This window comes from Liolophura sinensis, chromosome 7 (genome assembly GCF_032854445.1).
Source record: "Liolophura sinensis isolate JHLJ2023 chromosome 7, CUHK_Ljap_v2, whole genome shotgun sequence".
Taxonomy (NCBI): Eukaryota; Metazoa; Mollusca; class Polyplacophora; order Chitonida; family Chitonidae; genus Liolophura; species Liolophura sinensis.
In genome coordinates, this window is record NC_088301.1 from 40795691 (window position 1) to 40809455 (window position 13765).

The 13765-nt window shown below is 37.9% G+C and overlaps 1 protein-coding gene across 1 annotated transcript in view; it reads left to right on the forward strand.

Annotated features, from left to right (window-relative positions):
- LOC135470915 (dedicator of cytokinesis protein 3-like) overlaps positions 1-13765 on the forward strand; it is a 73257-nt gene that overhangs the window by 24592 nt on the left and 34900 nt on the right. The window contains exons 27-37 of the mRNA XM_064749964.1: positions 243-426; positions 1772-1908; positions 2287-2406; positions 4151-4249; positions 4452-4546; positions 4782-4860; positions 5971-5985; positions 9067-9167; positions 10017-10075; positions 10477-10625; positions 10997-11082. Coding sequence (XP_064606034.1) covers positions 243-426; positions 1772-1908; positions 2287-2406; positions 4151-4249; positions 4452-4546; positions 4782-4860; positions 5971-5985; positions 9067-9167; positions 10017-10075; positions 10477-10625; positions 10997-11082 — 1124 coding nt within the window. The remainder of the gene's footprint in view (positions 1-242; positions 427-1771; positions 1909-2286; positions 2407-4150; positions 4250-4451; positions 4547-4781; positions 4861-5970; positions 5986-9066; positions 9168-10016; positions 10076-10476; positions 10626-10996; positions 11083-13765) is intronic.

Consider the following 13765-nt stretch of genomic DNA (forward strand, 5'->3'; position numbering starts at 1 on the left):
TGGTTAACAAAATCAAATACTGCAGGTATGTTAAGGTGAGGATTATGGGTATTTATTAAATAGTGATAAACTAAACAAAATGGCATTCAGGGTAGTTGAAAATTGCAGGGATTTTTACATCAGTATGCTTACATGAGGGATTGTACTGGTCATGTCCCTGTCCTTTCAGTGTATCTTATCAAATACCACCATGTACCCTATTATCCACGTATCGTTGTGAGTATTTCTGTAATTAATTACAGCGATCACTCCTGCTGCACTTGTTCAAGTGTTCTGAGGTGCTGGAGCACCTTCTGCCCAAGGAAGATGTCTGTAACCTGCTGTGTGACTTGGTTAGAGTCTCAAAAGATGGACGTGGAGGATGCCAACAGGCAAAAATCCAACTTCTTAGAGACTGTGTCAATTCAGATCTCTTCAGAATCAAAGGTAAGTGCTTCTTTTACTTACTACACCTGCACTTGTTAAGGCAAATTTTATCCTGTACCTCTTCAGTACTGATGTTCTAAACAAATGTGTCCTGTATGTCACCTGTACTGGCGTCTTAGGTAAATGTTTGCCTTACATCACATGTCCTGATGGCTTAAGTAAAAGTGTCCCTTAAATCACCTGACCTGATGTCTTAGGTAAATGTGTCCCTTATGTCACCTGTCCTGATTTCTTAAGTAAATGTGTCCTGTATGTCACCTGTACTGATGTCTTAGGTAAATGTGTCCTGTATTAATGTCTTTGCTAAATGTGTCCTGTACTGCTGTCTGAGGTAAATATATTCTGTACTGATGTCTTAGGTAAATGTGTCGTGTGCTGATGTCTTAGGTAAATGTGTCCTGCACTGGTGTCTTAGGTAAATGTGCCCTGTATCGGTTTCTAAAGTAAATGTGTCCTGCACCGGTGTCTGAGGTAAATGTGTCGTGTGTTGATGTCTTTGGTAAATGTGTCCTGTACTGCTGTCTGAGGTAAATGTATTCTGTACTGATGTCTTAGGTAAATGTGTCCTGTGCTGATGTCTTAGGTAAATGTGTCCTGTAATGGTTTCCTAGGTGAATGTGTCCTGTACTGGTGTCGTAGGTAAATGTGTCTTGTACTGGTGTCTTAGGTAAATGTGTCCTGTACTGGTATCTTAGGTAAATGTATCCTGTACTGGTGTCTTTAAGAGGTAAATATGTCCTGTACTGATGTCTTGGGTAAATGTGTCATGTACTGGTGTCTCAGGTAAATGTGTACTGTACTGGTGTCTTAGGTAAATGTGTCCTGTGATGGTGTCTTAGATAAATTTGTTCAGTACTGATGTCTTTAATAAGTAAATGTGTCCTGTACTGGTGTCTTAGGTAAATGTGCCCAGTACTGGTATCTTAGGTAAATGTATCCTACTGATGTCTTTAATAGGTAAATGTATCCTGTACTGGTGTCTTATGTAAATTTGTCCTCTAATGGTGGCTTTGGTAAATGTATCCTATACTGGTGTTTAAGGTAAATGTGTTCTATTTGTCACCTGTGCTGATCTCTTAAGTAAATGTGTCCTGTAAACGTACCTCACCTTAATTATGTCTTAGGTAATTGTGACATGTACCTGACCTGCACTGCTGTGTCCATTTTTGTGGCTTACCGTGTCAGGCAGCTGTTTGTGTACTTTTCCTTACGTTTATCACTGTTTTTGTTAAATCAATTTCGTATGTTTCATATTATGTTTCAACTCACTGTTCAACATTTATTTCATAAAAGAAGTGTATGTCTATGGCATGTAAACTTTTAATTATCTTTTTCTTGCTTTTAGACTGCCGAAATGTCTTACTGCCTGTGTGTAAATCCCAGATCAAAAAGTGCCTCATTCAAAAAGGAGACGTTAAACATTGTACAGACCTTTTGGGGGATATTTTGCACTGCCTTTCCACTTTAAAAGATGTAAGATATGTGGGTGTTTTCTCTGTGTTTGTAATACTTTTGTATGATTTGTTTTCCAGTTGAAAATATTATGGAAAATAGGTGTGTAGAAAGTGTCATTCATGTTTAAGATTCTTACATGGAGTGTAAATTCACAGGATTTCAATACAGTGAATATAATATAATGAATACATGTATACATACAATATAGTCTTACCAACAGAGCATTAAACAGAGAAATGCAGATTTTACAGTGAGCTTCCAGTATCTACAGTTCACTGTGCCAGGTTGATTTGTGATACTGGTGTTTTCCCATAAGAGCACCTGCTTTGATATTGACCTTCTGACCAAGTGTGGCTTGAATGTCATCCAGTCACCGTTATCTCCATACACTCTCGCTTGTTTCAGGAGAAAGTAGCTGTGTACAGTGATGTCAGCACCCTGGTTCTGGCTCTGTTTGATGTTGTCCTCCAGACAGCGCAGCACTACCAAGCTCAGCATGATGACCCCGAACATACCAAGGTCGTGGTGAGTAATGGCCTCCTGTATTCTCCAAACTAATGAAGGCGTTAAGCTATTGCACAGCCAAGCTCAGCACGACAACCATACCATTGTCCTGGTGAGTACAGTCCTACTGTACATACAAACCAACACAAGAAAACAAACTAATGAAGGCGTTAAGCTATTGCACAGCCAAGCTCAGCACGACAACCATACCATTGTCCTGGTGAGTACAGTCCTACTGTACATACAAACCAACACAAGAAAACAAACTAATGAAGTCCTTAAGCTATTGCACTACCAAGCTCAGCAGAATGACCCTGGACATACTAAAGTCATGTTGAGCACTGTCCTACCGTACAACCGAACCAACAAGACAACAAAAAACCTAATGAAATTTTTAAGCTATTGCACAGCCAAGCTCAGCACGACAACCATACCATTGTCCTGGTGAGTACAGTCCTACTGTACATACAAACCAACACAAGAAAACAAACTAATGAAGGCGTTAAGCTATTGCACAGCCAAGCTCAGCACGACAACCATACCATTGTCCTGGTGAGTACAGTCCTACTGTACATACAAACCAACACAAGAAAACAAACTAATGAAGTCCTTAAGCTATTGCACTACCAAGCTCAGCAGAATGACCCTGGACATACTAAAGTCATGTTGAGCACTGTCCTACCGTACAACCGAACCAACAAGACAACAAAAAACCTAATGAAATTTTTAAGCTATTGCACAACCAAGCTCAGCACGACAACCATACCATTGTCCTGGTGAGTACAGTCCTACTGTACATACAAACCAACACAAGAAAACAAACTAATGAAGTCCTTAAGCTATTGCACAACCAAGCTCAGCACAATGACCCTGAACATACTAATGTCAAGTTGAGTACGGTCCTACCGTACAACCAAACCAACAAGACAACAAAAGAACTAATGACGTCCTCAAGCTATTGCACGACCAAGCTCAGAACGATGACCCTGAACATACTAATGTCAAGTTGAGTACGGTCCTACTGTCTAACCAAACCAACAAGACAACAAAAGAAGTAATGACGTCCTTAAGCTATTGCACGACCAAGCTCAGCACAATGACCCTGAACATACTAATGTCAAGTTGAGTACGGTCCTACTGTCTAACCAAACCAACAAGACAACAAAAGAACTAATGACGTCCTCAAACTATTGCACGACCAAGCTCAGAACGATGACCCTGAACATACTAATGTCAAGTTGAGTACGGTCCTACTGTCTAACCAAACCAACAAGACAACAAAAGAACTAATGACGTCCTTAAGCTATTGCACGACCAAGCTCAGAACGATGACCCTGAACATACTAATGTCAAGTTGAGTACGGTCCTACTGTCTAACCAAACCAACAAGACAACAAACTAAGTAATGAAGTTGTTAATCTTTTGCATATCAAACTCATGATAACCTCAACATGATAACTTCAACATACCAAAGTATTATTTTGTGCGAATTGTGTATGTTTTTGTGTACAGGTATTACAATGAAATTTTCCATGGGATTGCTTTTTGCCACTCTCTGTCTGTTTAAATGCATCATTTCCATGATTTCAGGCTGTCCTGATTTTCTTGTTGAAAGCCAAAACTCTTTTCTGGCTCTAACATGATGTACTCAACATGATATGATTGAAATACAGTCCATCTGGCATATAAACCCTGAATCATTCAATCATTCATTCAAGCTATACTCAAATGTAACATATGTGTCTTGTGTGGATTTCTTGTTTAGCCACCACTGGTGGCCTGTATCATTGAGATGTTGAAACTGATGGATGACAGTCACTACAGCGAACTCCTGCAGTCGTACCCCAGGGGAAAACCTATGAAGGTATGCACCATAAACAGTGTTATCCTTTGTCGCTTGTCAGTAGAAAATCTAGATTCTTATATCTGTGGGAAGATCAATTTAAATGTGCCCATGATATGACAAATATAAAGTTCTGTATAGTGTTAATAGTTACAATTTTACGACAGTGATATACTTAAGTCTTATATGTATTAATATATGTTTTTGGGTTTTTTTTTTTCAGCAATTTCTCACAAGAGTATTGACAACATTTCAAGAGCTCATTAAAGCAAACATTTTCCCCAAAGATTGGTTTGTGATGAAAATGGTGACTAACAAGTAAGTTTTGACTGTATAATTGTAAAATAATATTTGTAAGTTTTGTAGGTGGATCGCAAAATTATTTCTTTAGACACCATAACATTCTCAAAAGAAAATGATAATGCAGCATTAGTTTATGTATTATGTTACAGGATCATTATTAAGTCAGTTAATTCTAATAGATTTGCTGTTTCAATTTCACAGCAACTTTTATTATACATGTACAATGTTTAAATTATCTTTTTTTTCACAGTGTTATCCTGACGGCCGTCCAGTATTTTGCTCAAGCTCTGACAGATTATTTCCATGAGGATTTAGAGTTTGACTACCAGGTGAGCTGTATGCACTAGTTACACAGATGTGATGAAACACCAGAGATTAGGAAGAGGATCTCCTACAAGAACAGTTTAAACTCTGCCAGAATGTGGTATTCAGAAAATGTTTGACCATAGCAATAGTAGCTACTAATTTTGCATTAAAATGTAGCACATTTAGAAGCTTTATTGGAATGGAAGAATGGATCAGACTCTGATCTGGTGTTGTCTGGTGTGACGTGAGTGATATTTGGAACTTAAACATCAAAACAGCTGAGAATTGGCACTATTTTCAGTGATTTTCCCTTTTAAGCTACATCCATTGTTCAGATTGTCGCCATTTTTTTTTAGTTAAAATGTTGCAAGATATCGAAGGACACAGGAGGTGCTGATTCTTAATTGATCATGGCCTATTTTTGAGACAAGTCACAGCATGCGTACTGCTTTAAACATATGTCATTGGAATTCTACATCGCAAATCGTATTCCCATTCACAGTAACTTGTAGCAAGAACAATGAAGAAGCTCAAGTAAAACATCAAGTAGGAAATGTTACTTTAAAATGTTGCTGTTTCATCATTGACTGTAAAAAGAACCTGCTGCTTCAAACTGCAAAGGTCACTGTTGGTGGCTGGGTGGTAATTTGATGACAGCTGCATTGGTTTGACGAGTGTAGTAGCACCTGAAATACGAATGTGGCTTTTATAGGTTAAGAAAAGTCAGTGCAGGAGGCCTGAGTATTTGAAACAATTTTATTGATAAAGTTGGTTCTCAGATGCCCAATCTGAACCGAAAAAAAAAAAAAAACAAACAAAGATTTCCCTCATTCCCCAAAAACATGACACACTCAGCTAAACAGATACCTCAACAGTTTCTTGATGTATGTATTTGTCACTCTTTTTACACGATAGCCACTTGGAGAATGTTTATATCACTGCTTCCTATGCTATTGTGGGTAATTTTGTGTTCAGTGAGATGGAGTGTTTGTCTTTTAGGCCGTCTGGCCTTTGACTTCTTCACACATTGTCTTGTCAAGGACACATACAGCAGTTTAAGAAATCATTACCATGGCTGCACTTCATTTTCTCCAACCTCCCTGGCTTTTCATTTTAAATACTTTCCATTTCAGAATCACTCACGATCTGTAAGTTCTCAGAAGTTTGTTTCTCTGCATGATCAAATAAAGGCATCAGAATAAGTGGTACAACAGTTCCCGTGAATACCCTGTCAGAATGCTCATGTTGGACTGCCTTTGCTTTACTTGAAGTTTTTGCCTTCTTGCATGTAAAATTCGTCAGATACAATACATGCAATTAATTGTATTTTGTTGAAGAAAATGATACTTTTCCGACTTTCCTGTGGTCAAACGAAATATTAAATTCATAGATTGAGATGGATGTTGTCTTGGAAATGAGATGAGAAAGTGGGAAAGTGACATCACCAGAAACATCTGTATTTGACATTCCAAGGATCAGTGCTTTCTTTCAGTCAACATCTTACCAGGTAGCACTTGCGATTATGAAATATTTGTACCCATTAAGTTGGATGCTCAATCAAAAAATGCAGGCAGTGTGGCAACTCTACTTCACCTCAATGGGCTAATCTGCTTAATGTGATTATTCTGGAAATGTGGCAATGGCTAAAGCAACATGACATGTGGCTGGGGCGGGTGGTGTCGGAATGATAATGAGATATTATCGGCAAATAACTAGAGTCATATATTTCGTCTGGAAAGCTGATACAAGCAGCGTAATGAGATAGTACCAGCAATAACTAAAGGCATATACATATACTTCTCTAGGAATCAGATACAGGTAGCATAATGAGATATTACCGCACTAACTGAATGCATACACTACTCTGGGAGGGAATACAACAGCATAATGCAATATTACTGGCAATAACTGAAGCCATATACTTCTCTAGGAAGGAGATATAGTCTGCATAATGAGATAGCCCTAGCAATAACTGAAGGTATACACTACTCTGGGACGGCTGCGATAGCGCCAGCCATTCTTCCCTTCGCCATGGTGGCTAACCTGGTCAGAGATTTTCCAACCATTTTGACAATTACATAGATATGACACAATTCAGAACTTGAAAACACAAAGGAAAGGTGGGAATCAATCAAAAAGAAAACAAAAAACCCACACCAGTGCCCAGTCACAGTGAGCTCCTCAAGCTCAGACTGGCTTCCGCTGCAGAGTTATGTTTGCAGATGGTCATGGATTTCCCCCACTCTATTGCTAGCCCCAGTCATGCAAATAAATTCTTGAGTACAGCGTGAAACATGAGTCAAATAAAAAAATAACAAAACCTGAAGTTAATAGTTATAGCCCTAGTCTCTCTTATCCTCTCAGAAGAATTCGCCACTTTAAGACAACTTGAATTTTTCCTGCTCGAGGACTACATGGTAAGGTGTAAAGGGGAGCAACTCAATACACACGATGGTCATTTCCCCCGGACTCCGCCTGGTTTCCACCTACCATAATGCTGGCGACCATCGTATCAGTGAAATATTCTTGAGTACGGTGTAAAACACCAATCAAATAAATAAATAAAACATGCATATACATGTTAATGCACACAGACCAAATGCTTTTCCTAGGTTATTTCCCTCGAATACGAAGCGCATGCATTAACAAGTACAGACTGAACTTCCGTAAGTTTCGGTTTGATGATGGTCAGTGTCCTGACATTATTGAATAAGAAGGTCTCTAAAACCAAATAATTTCAAACTGAAACTATGTTTGCTAAATACACAAATGGCGATCGGTAGCTCTAGCACAGGACAACAGCATAATGAGATATTACTGGCATTAACTGAAGTCATATACTTCTCTAGGGAGGGAATAACTGAAGGCATATACTTTTCTAGGAAGGGAATAACTGAAGGCATATACTTCTCCAGGGAGGGAATAACTGAAGGCATATACTTCTCTAGGAAGGGAATAACTGAAGGCATATACTTCTCTAGGGAGGGAATAACTGAAGGCATATACTTCTCTAGGAAGGGAATAACTGAAGGCATATACTTCTCTAGGAAGGGAATAACTGAAGGCATATCATTTTCAAGGAAGGGAATAACTGAAGGCATATACTTCTCTAGGGAGGGAATAACTGAAGACATATACTTCTCTAGGGAGGGAATAACTGAAGGCATATACTTCTCTAGGAAGGGAATAACTGAAGGCATATACTTCTCTAGGGAGGGAATAACTGAAGGAATATACTTCTCTAGGAAGGGAATAACTGAAGGAATATACTTCCCTAGGAAGGGAATAACTGAAGGCATATACTTCTCTAGTAAGGGAATAACTGAAGGCATACAATAACTGAAGGCATAAATTTCTCTAGGAAGGGAATAATTGAAGGCATACCAGCACTAATCCACAATAATCATACAGTTGTTAAATAATGCCTCATGTTAAGCTCATCTCATAACATTACTAGCTTTGCATGCATGTAAAATGTGTACCAGATCCACTGTATGTTTGGTATGTAAAGGATTGTACTTAGAGTCAGTCACGTGATACGAGTAGATTCCTAGGTTACCATCATAACATCATTGACCGATTCCGGAAAGACATTTCTGACTTAAGTAAAAATTTCTCACAGTGCTTGCTTTTGTGGTCATGGAAGTTGAAATTTTGACACATTTGTCTTAAGATAACATTGCAGAGATGGTAAAAAATTTAATCTACAGGGCTCAAAAATAAGCTGTAAAATCATATTTTAAAATTTGACTTAAGCCAAAACTGGCTTTGTGGAATCGGCCCCATATGTATATTTGTATGTGATGTCCATTTAGAAGGTTTAAGTTTTGTGCCCTTTTTTCTCCTTTTGGACTTGGTGTGGAAAATGTTTGAAATATGGTATGGACAGGAATGTTTTTCTTTGGTTAAATAAGCAGAAGAAGGCTGCATGTTCATGGATGTGCTTTCAGTGTTGGCTTGAGTAATCGCATCTTCCAATCCTGTACATGCATGTGGATAAAAACTAGCTACCAGTAGCCTGATATTTCATATTGCTTCATTATAGGTATATGCACATAACAAACAATTCATAGAGGAATTCGTTCATTGAAATAGTTTTCTTTGTATATATATATTGCAGTATGTTTTTATCTTTCGATATCAACCTGTGCATTCATGAGAAAAAGTGCTTGTGCAGCAGTGATGATATTAGGACGTGTACTATATAGAACCTGCTGTGTCTGTTTCAGATCTGGAGTAGTTACTTCCACTTAGCTGTTGCTTTTATTACCCAGCCAAGCTTACAGCTTGGGGACTTCTCACAGGGAAAGAGAGAGATTGTCCTGGAAAGGTGACTATACCTACCCTAGTTCCTCAACCTTTTCGCAAGTGAAAGAGCAACTTTCAATGTAATTTATGCACATTTATAATTAGATTTCAGAGACAGAACTACATTGGTTGGATTGACCATTTTCAGGGCTTCGCAAAAAGTGTAATTTTATCAGTCTGCACAGAATAATGCTAAATTATTTATTCATCATAAAACTTGCACAATCTTTGTATGGACAATTGTCTTTCAGGAATTTATTTATCAGACAGAAAAATAGTTTGATAGACATGATCTTTATGGCATTGAGCTTTCTGCTTAAAACTCTCATACACATGTATATTGTGCAGATCAGTTCAGATCACATTCTGTATGGCATCATTGTGCAATCAGTCTATTTGTAATAAAACAATAATAGTGAAGGCTACTTCTTTGAAGAGCAAAATTGACAGAACTTTGGTCAGCCATCAGATCATTATGTGGCCAGGGTGTTCAAAAAGGGCAAGTAGCAGACTGCAGACAGCTGTCTGCTGTCATCCTTGTAGCCGGCTACTTTGAGTTTTCTTACTATTTAAATCAGTAGTAATCAATTCATCCGCCTGCTTTTGAACTCTTACCGCCTTCTCCAATTCTAAATGAAAACCCTGTATGGTATTGTGCATCCCAAAATTACATACCTTTAGTGGATGTATTTCAGGAATGTGGAAGAAAAATATTTTAAATATGAAATTTTTTGAGCACATACATGAACATACCCTTGGAACATATAAGGTATTGGCATGAGGTAGGTCATAGTTATTCTTAGCAGTAGAGGTATGGCTGTGTATGTATAGATCAAGTTATGAACACCATTTTTTGTTTTGTTTTTTACAGATACGGGGACATGAGAGTTTTACTGGGCTTCCAGATACAGACTTTGTGGCAGTCCTTAGGTACTGTATGATAAATATTATCCCTAATGTTGATCATCTGTGTGAAGTTTTGGGGACAACTGTATATTGAAAAACCTTACTAAACACTGCAGCCATTCTGGTGACTCCAAAACCTGATGTATTTTCCCTTCAAAGGAAATGACATACATGATGTACCTCAAGAAGACTTTGTACCACGGAGCATGAGATGTGTGTCTGAAATGACAGAATACGCACAGAGCATATATGTAGTATGGTGTGGTCTGTGGTCTTAACAGTATATTTTATACATGAGCAAAATGTAATAATGCCACAAACATGACTAGATATACTATAGGAACAAAGATCAAGAAAAAGTTATGCTTTCTGTTTTTATAGTTAAATACTATAAGTGAATCAGTGTTGGTTTTTGTTGATGATAGGAAACCACAAGCATTATTTCATCCCGGACTTGGTTGGGCCCTTTTTGGAGATCACTTTAGTGCCCTCTGTGGAACTGAGGAAAGCCATGCTCCCTATCTTTTTTGACATGATGGAAAGTCAAATCAAGCACAAAGGCCATTGCAAAGAGGTCAGTAATGGACATTACCCAATGTTTCTTAGTAACTCTGTCTTGTGTGGGTTTTTGAGTAGGTAAGATTTGTTACTGGATCTGGTTGTGGACTTTTACATGTGGGGTTGTTTAATTCCCAGGAAGCAGTAATGGTCTCCGTGGCAACAGTCCTAGCTAAGGGGTTCTATGTTTCCAGAGATATCTTTCTTGTTTCGGGCTGTTATTTCTTTATACAGTTCACACTTTTTCTGCGGTTAAAATAGCAAAACTTTTTTTTGCTGAGAGTGCTGTACTGAAGCATTCTAATTGTTAATAGTCATACAGTGTGCCACTGAAGATATCATGTTATATATCAGACATTAAGTGTTGCTGTTGTTTTCTTTTTCTAGCTCGAGAACGAGATGATACTACAGCTCGATCAGTTGGTCACAAGTTACAAAGGGGACGTTGAAGTGAAGACAATGTTTGAAAACATGTAAGTGCATTATTTCTCAACCCCTGGTTCCCATGACTATGTTGAAGGAAACCTGAAATATCATTATTGATTGCCTGCTGTGTGAGATAGACAAGCCCAGGCAAGGTTGAATTTTAGACACCGTAGGTTAATTGCCCCTGTAATTAATTTGGAAATCACAATCTCCTGTTAGCCAAGTGACTTTCATTTTATGTGATTTAAAGGAGAAAAAAAAAAGAGTATGCATTTTCTCACAGGTGCATGCCATGAATAAAATTCTAATATGTACCTCAAGTCGATAAATTATAAATAAAGTCAGCGCCAAAATCCGCTGTGGGCGACTCCATTTTGCCTAAGAATTAGTCCTGAAATCTTCTGTGTTAGGAGGAGAATTGCCGTCGGAAGCTGCCAAAGTGCAGTTCGTACATTTGCGGTAGAACTCTCCTTCCCAGAAGGTAGCGAACGGTACAGTTCTTTTCGGGAAACCAGAATGTTGGACCTAGGTGCCAAGTTCACGTGAACAAGCCAGTAGTTTTAACGACTCTCATTGGCTGAGAGTCAACACACCCCCAGCTTAAATTACAGGGTGTTAAAGATGGAGGACACGATAGACTCAGCAATTTATGCCAGCTTTGCAGTTTTCAGGCTTTATGTGTATGGCACAGAAAAATCGTAAAATTATGCAGCAGGTACCACCAGATAGAAAAAAATGTGCTCTTTTCAGCCTATAGTGTCATGTTTATAACATTTCCTCTCCTATAAGTGCAGGACAAGCCAACCAGACCTTGACCAATAAGGTCATTCAAATCTATCTTGGACTACAAACTTGGGTACAAACATCCAGTTCCAGATGGTATCAGTTGTGCTCTGTGCTATATCCTCCATTTATAATCCTAGTGGACTAATAAAGAAGTGCATGAATTTATTCAAAGTGCTTGGCATATTGCATGTATATCCAGCTAAAAACTGAGAGCATGACCCAGTATATGTTTCTTAAAAGTTTTCCCAAATCTGCTTCTCCATGATGAACTTTGTGTGTAAACTTTACTGTTAGTTCAGGCTGTAATTAATGACTACATTTGATATCTGTTGTCCTGTATTTTTAATTGTGTATACTTGTATGTTTTATCATGGCCTTAATTTAAGAGGCATCCGGGTTTTAAACAAAGATTTCATTTTGAAAAATAATGAGCAAATAAATCCATTTGTTTACTCTTATTTAACCTTATTGGTTGTTGGGGTTGGGTGGATAAGTGATACCCAGCTTTGTAATGGAACTTCGTTTTTTAGACCAACAGTTAATACATTTTAATAGAGTTTATAGAAAGCATACAAGCTGTTGCTCTGAAAAAAAAAAAGCATTTAAGCAGGAGACATATGCCCTATTAATAGCCTATAATCCATGTAAGAAATTCCTGACAAAGAATCACATTTTTATTTGTGATTTGTGAATAACAAGGGTACATATATTTACAGATTATATGGTAAAATGGAGTTATTCTCTACCAATATGCTTTCAAAAATCTTTCCTAACAAAAAATTAGATTTTCTACAAGTGCCAGTGATATGAAAACCTCTCATATTGTGACAACTTTGCACTAAATTAATTAAAATAGTCCAGTTAAATTTAGATATTCTGCATTCCGTATTAAAGTTATGGTATAATGACATCATTACATGTGAGGTAAATTTTCACAGAATTAGAGAAACTGACTTTGTTGCATAATGTGTCATGTATAAAATTCAGTATTAATAATTTCTTTAGCATGACAGGGAGTAAAATATTTTTCACTAAAGAAAAAATTTCTCTTCTTGAACAAGTTCACGAGTCTACATGTAGATTTTAATTTTAAATGTAAATTAATCTTTTATTGTAAATGAAAGATCAGAAACAATAATAAATTGCATAAATTGGTAGTAATTTCAGTTTTCTTATGACTCCTGATTATTATTATTTTTGCTTGAAAGAATTAATTTTTGACAATGTTTGAAATATTAAACCTCTCACAGTTAAAACTGTTTTGTCAGACCTGCCCGAGGTTTAATTCATGTGTGCTTCATCAGCTATCTTCCACAGTTTTAGGCTTTAACTCTCGGAGCTATGAACTAAGTCAGAGGAGACACTTAGGCAGTAAAGAATATTTATAGCAATGGCAACACAAAGAAGATAATAAAAACCCTATTAGACAGTCTAGTTTGACACTCTGAAAATCTTAAAAATGCCAGTCATGATCTAGATACCCAGTCAGTTTTCTTTAGAATGCTGGGATGTATTAAAGAAACAGCTGTATTTGGTCAAGGACAGCTAATCTGAAGGTGGCAGCTACAGCTAGCTAGAATGTCCAGCAGGACAGCTGACTGACCCCCTCAACCAGTAGTAGACAATAATAAACACAGGCAGGGACTAATGGTATCATCCACTTTACTACTTCCTGCCTCATTACCATCCCCTACTCTAAGCCAGGCAGCTTTCCCTGGAAGGAATTCCACAGCCTGATAGTAGGCTACATGTTTACAGTGTGGTTGTAGGAAGGTGGATTGGGAGGGGGGGGGGGGGGGGGGCAGGGTTGATTAAGGGCTTGGTTGATTAAGGGCTTGGTATACAGGATCAGAGGCTAAACTGGTTTATTGCAGTGGTCTGTACAGTGGTCATTGTCACAGTTGAAAAGGCTCCACTGGTCATTTCAGTGACACTTGTCACATA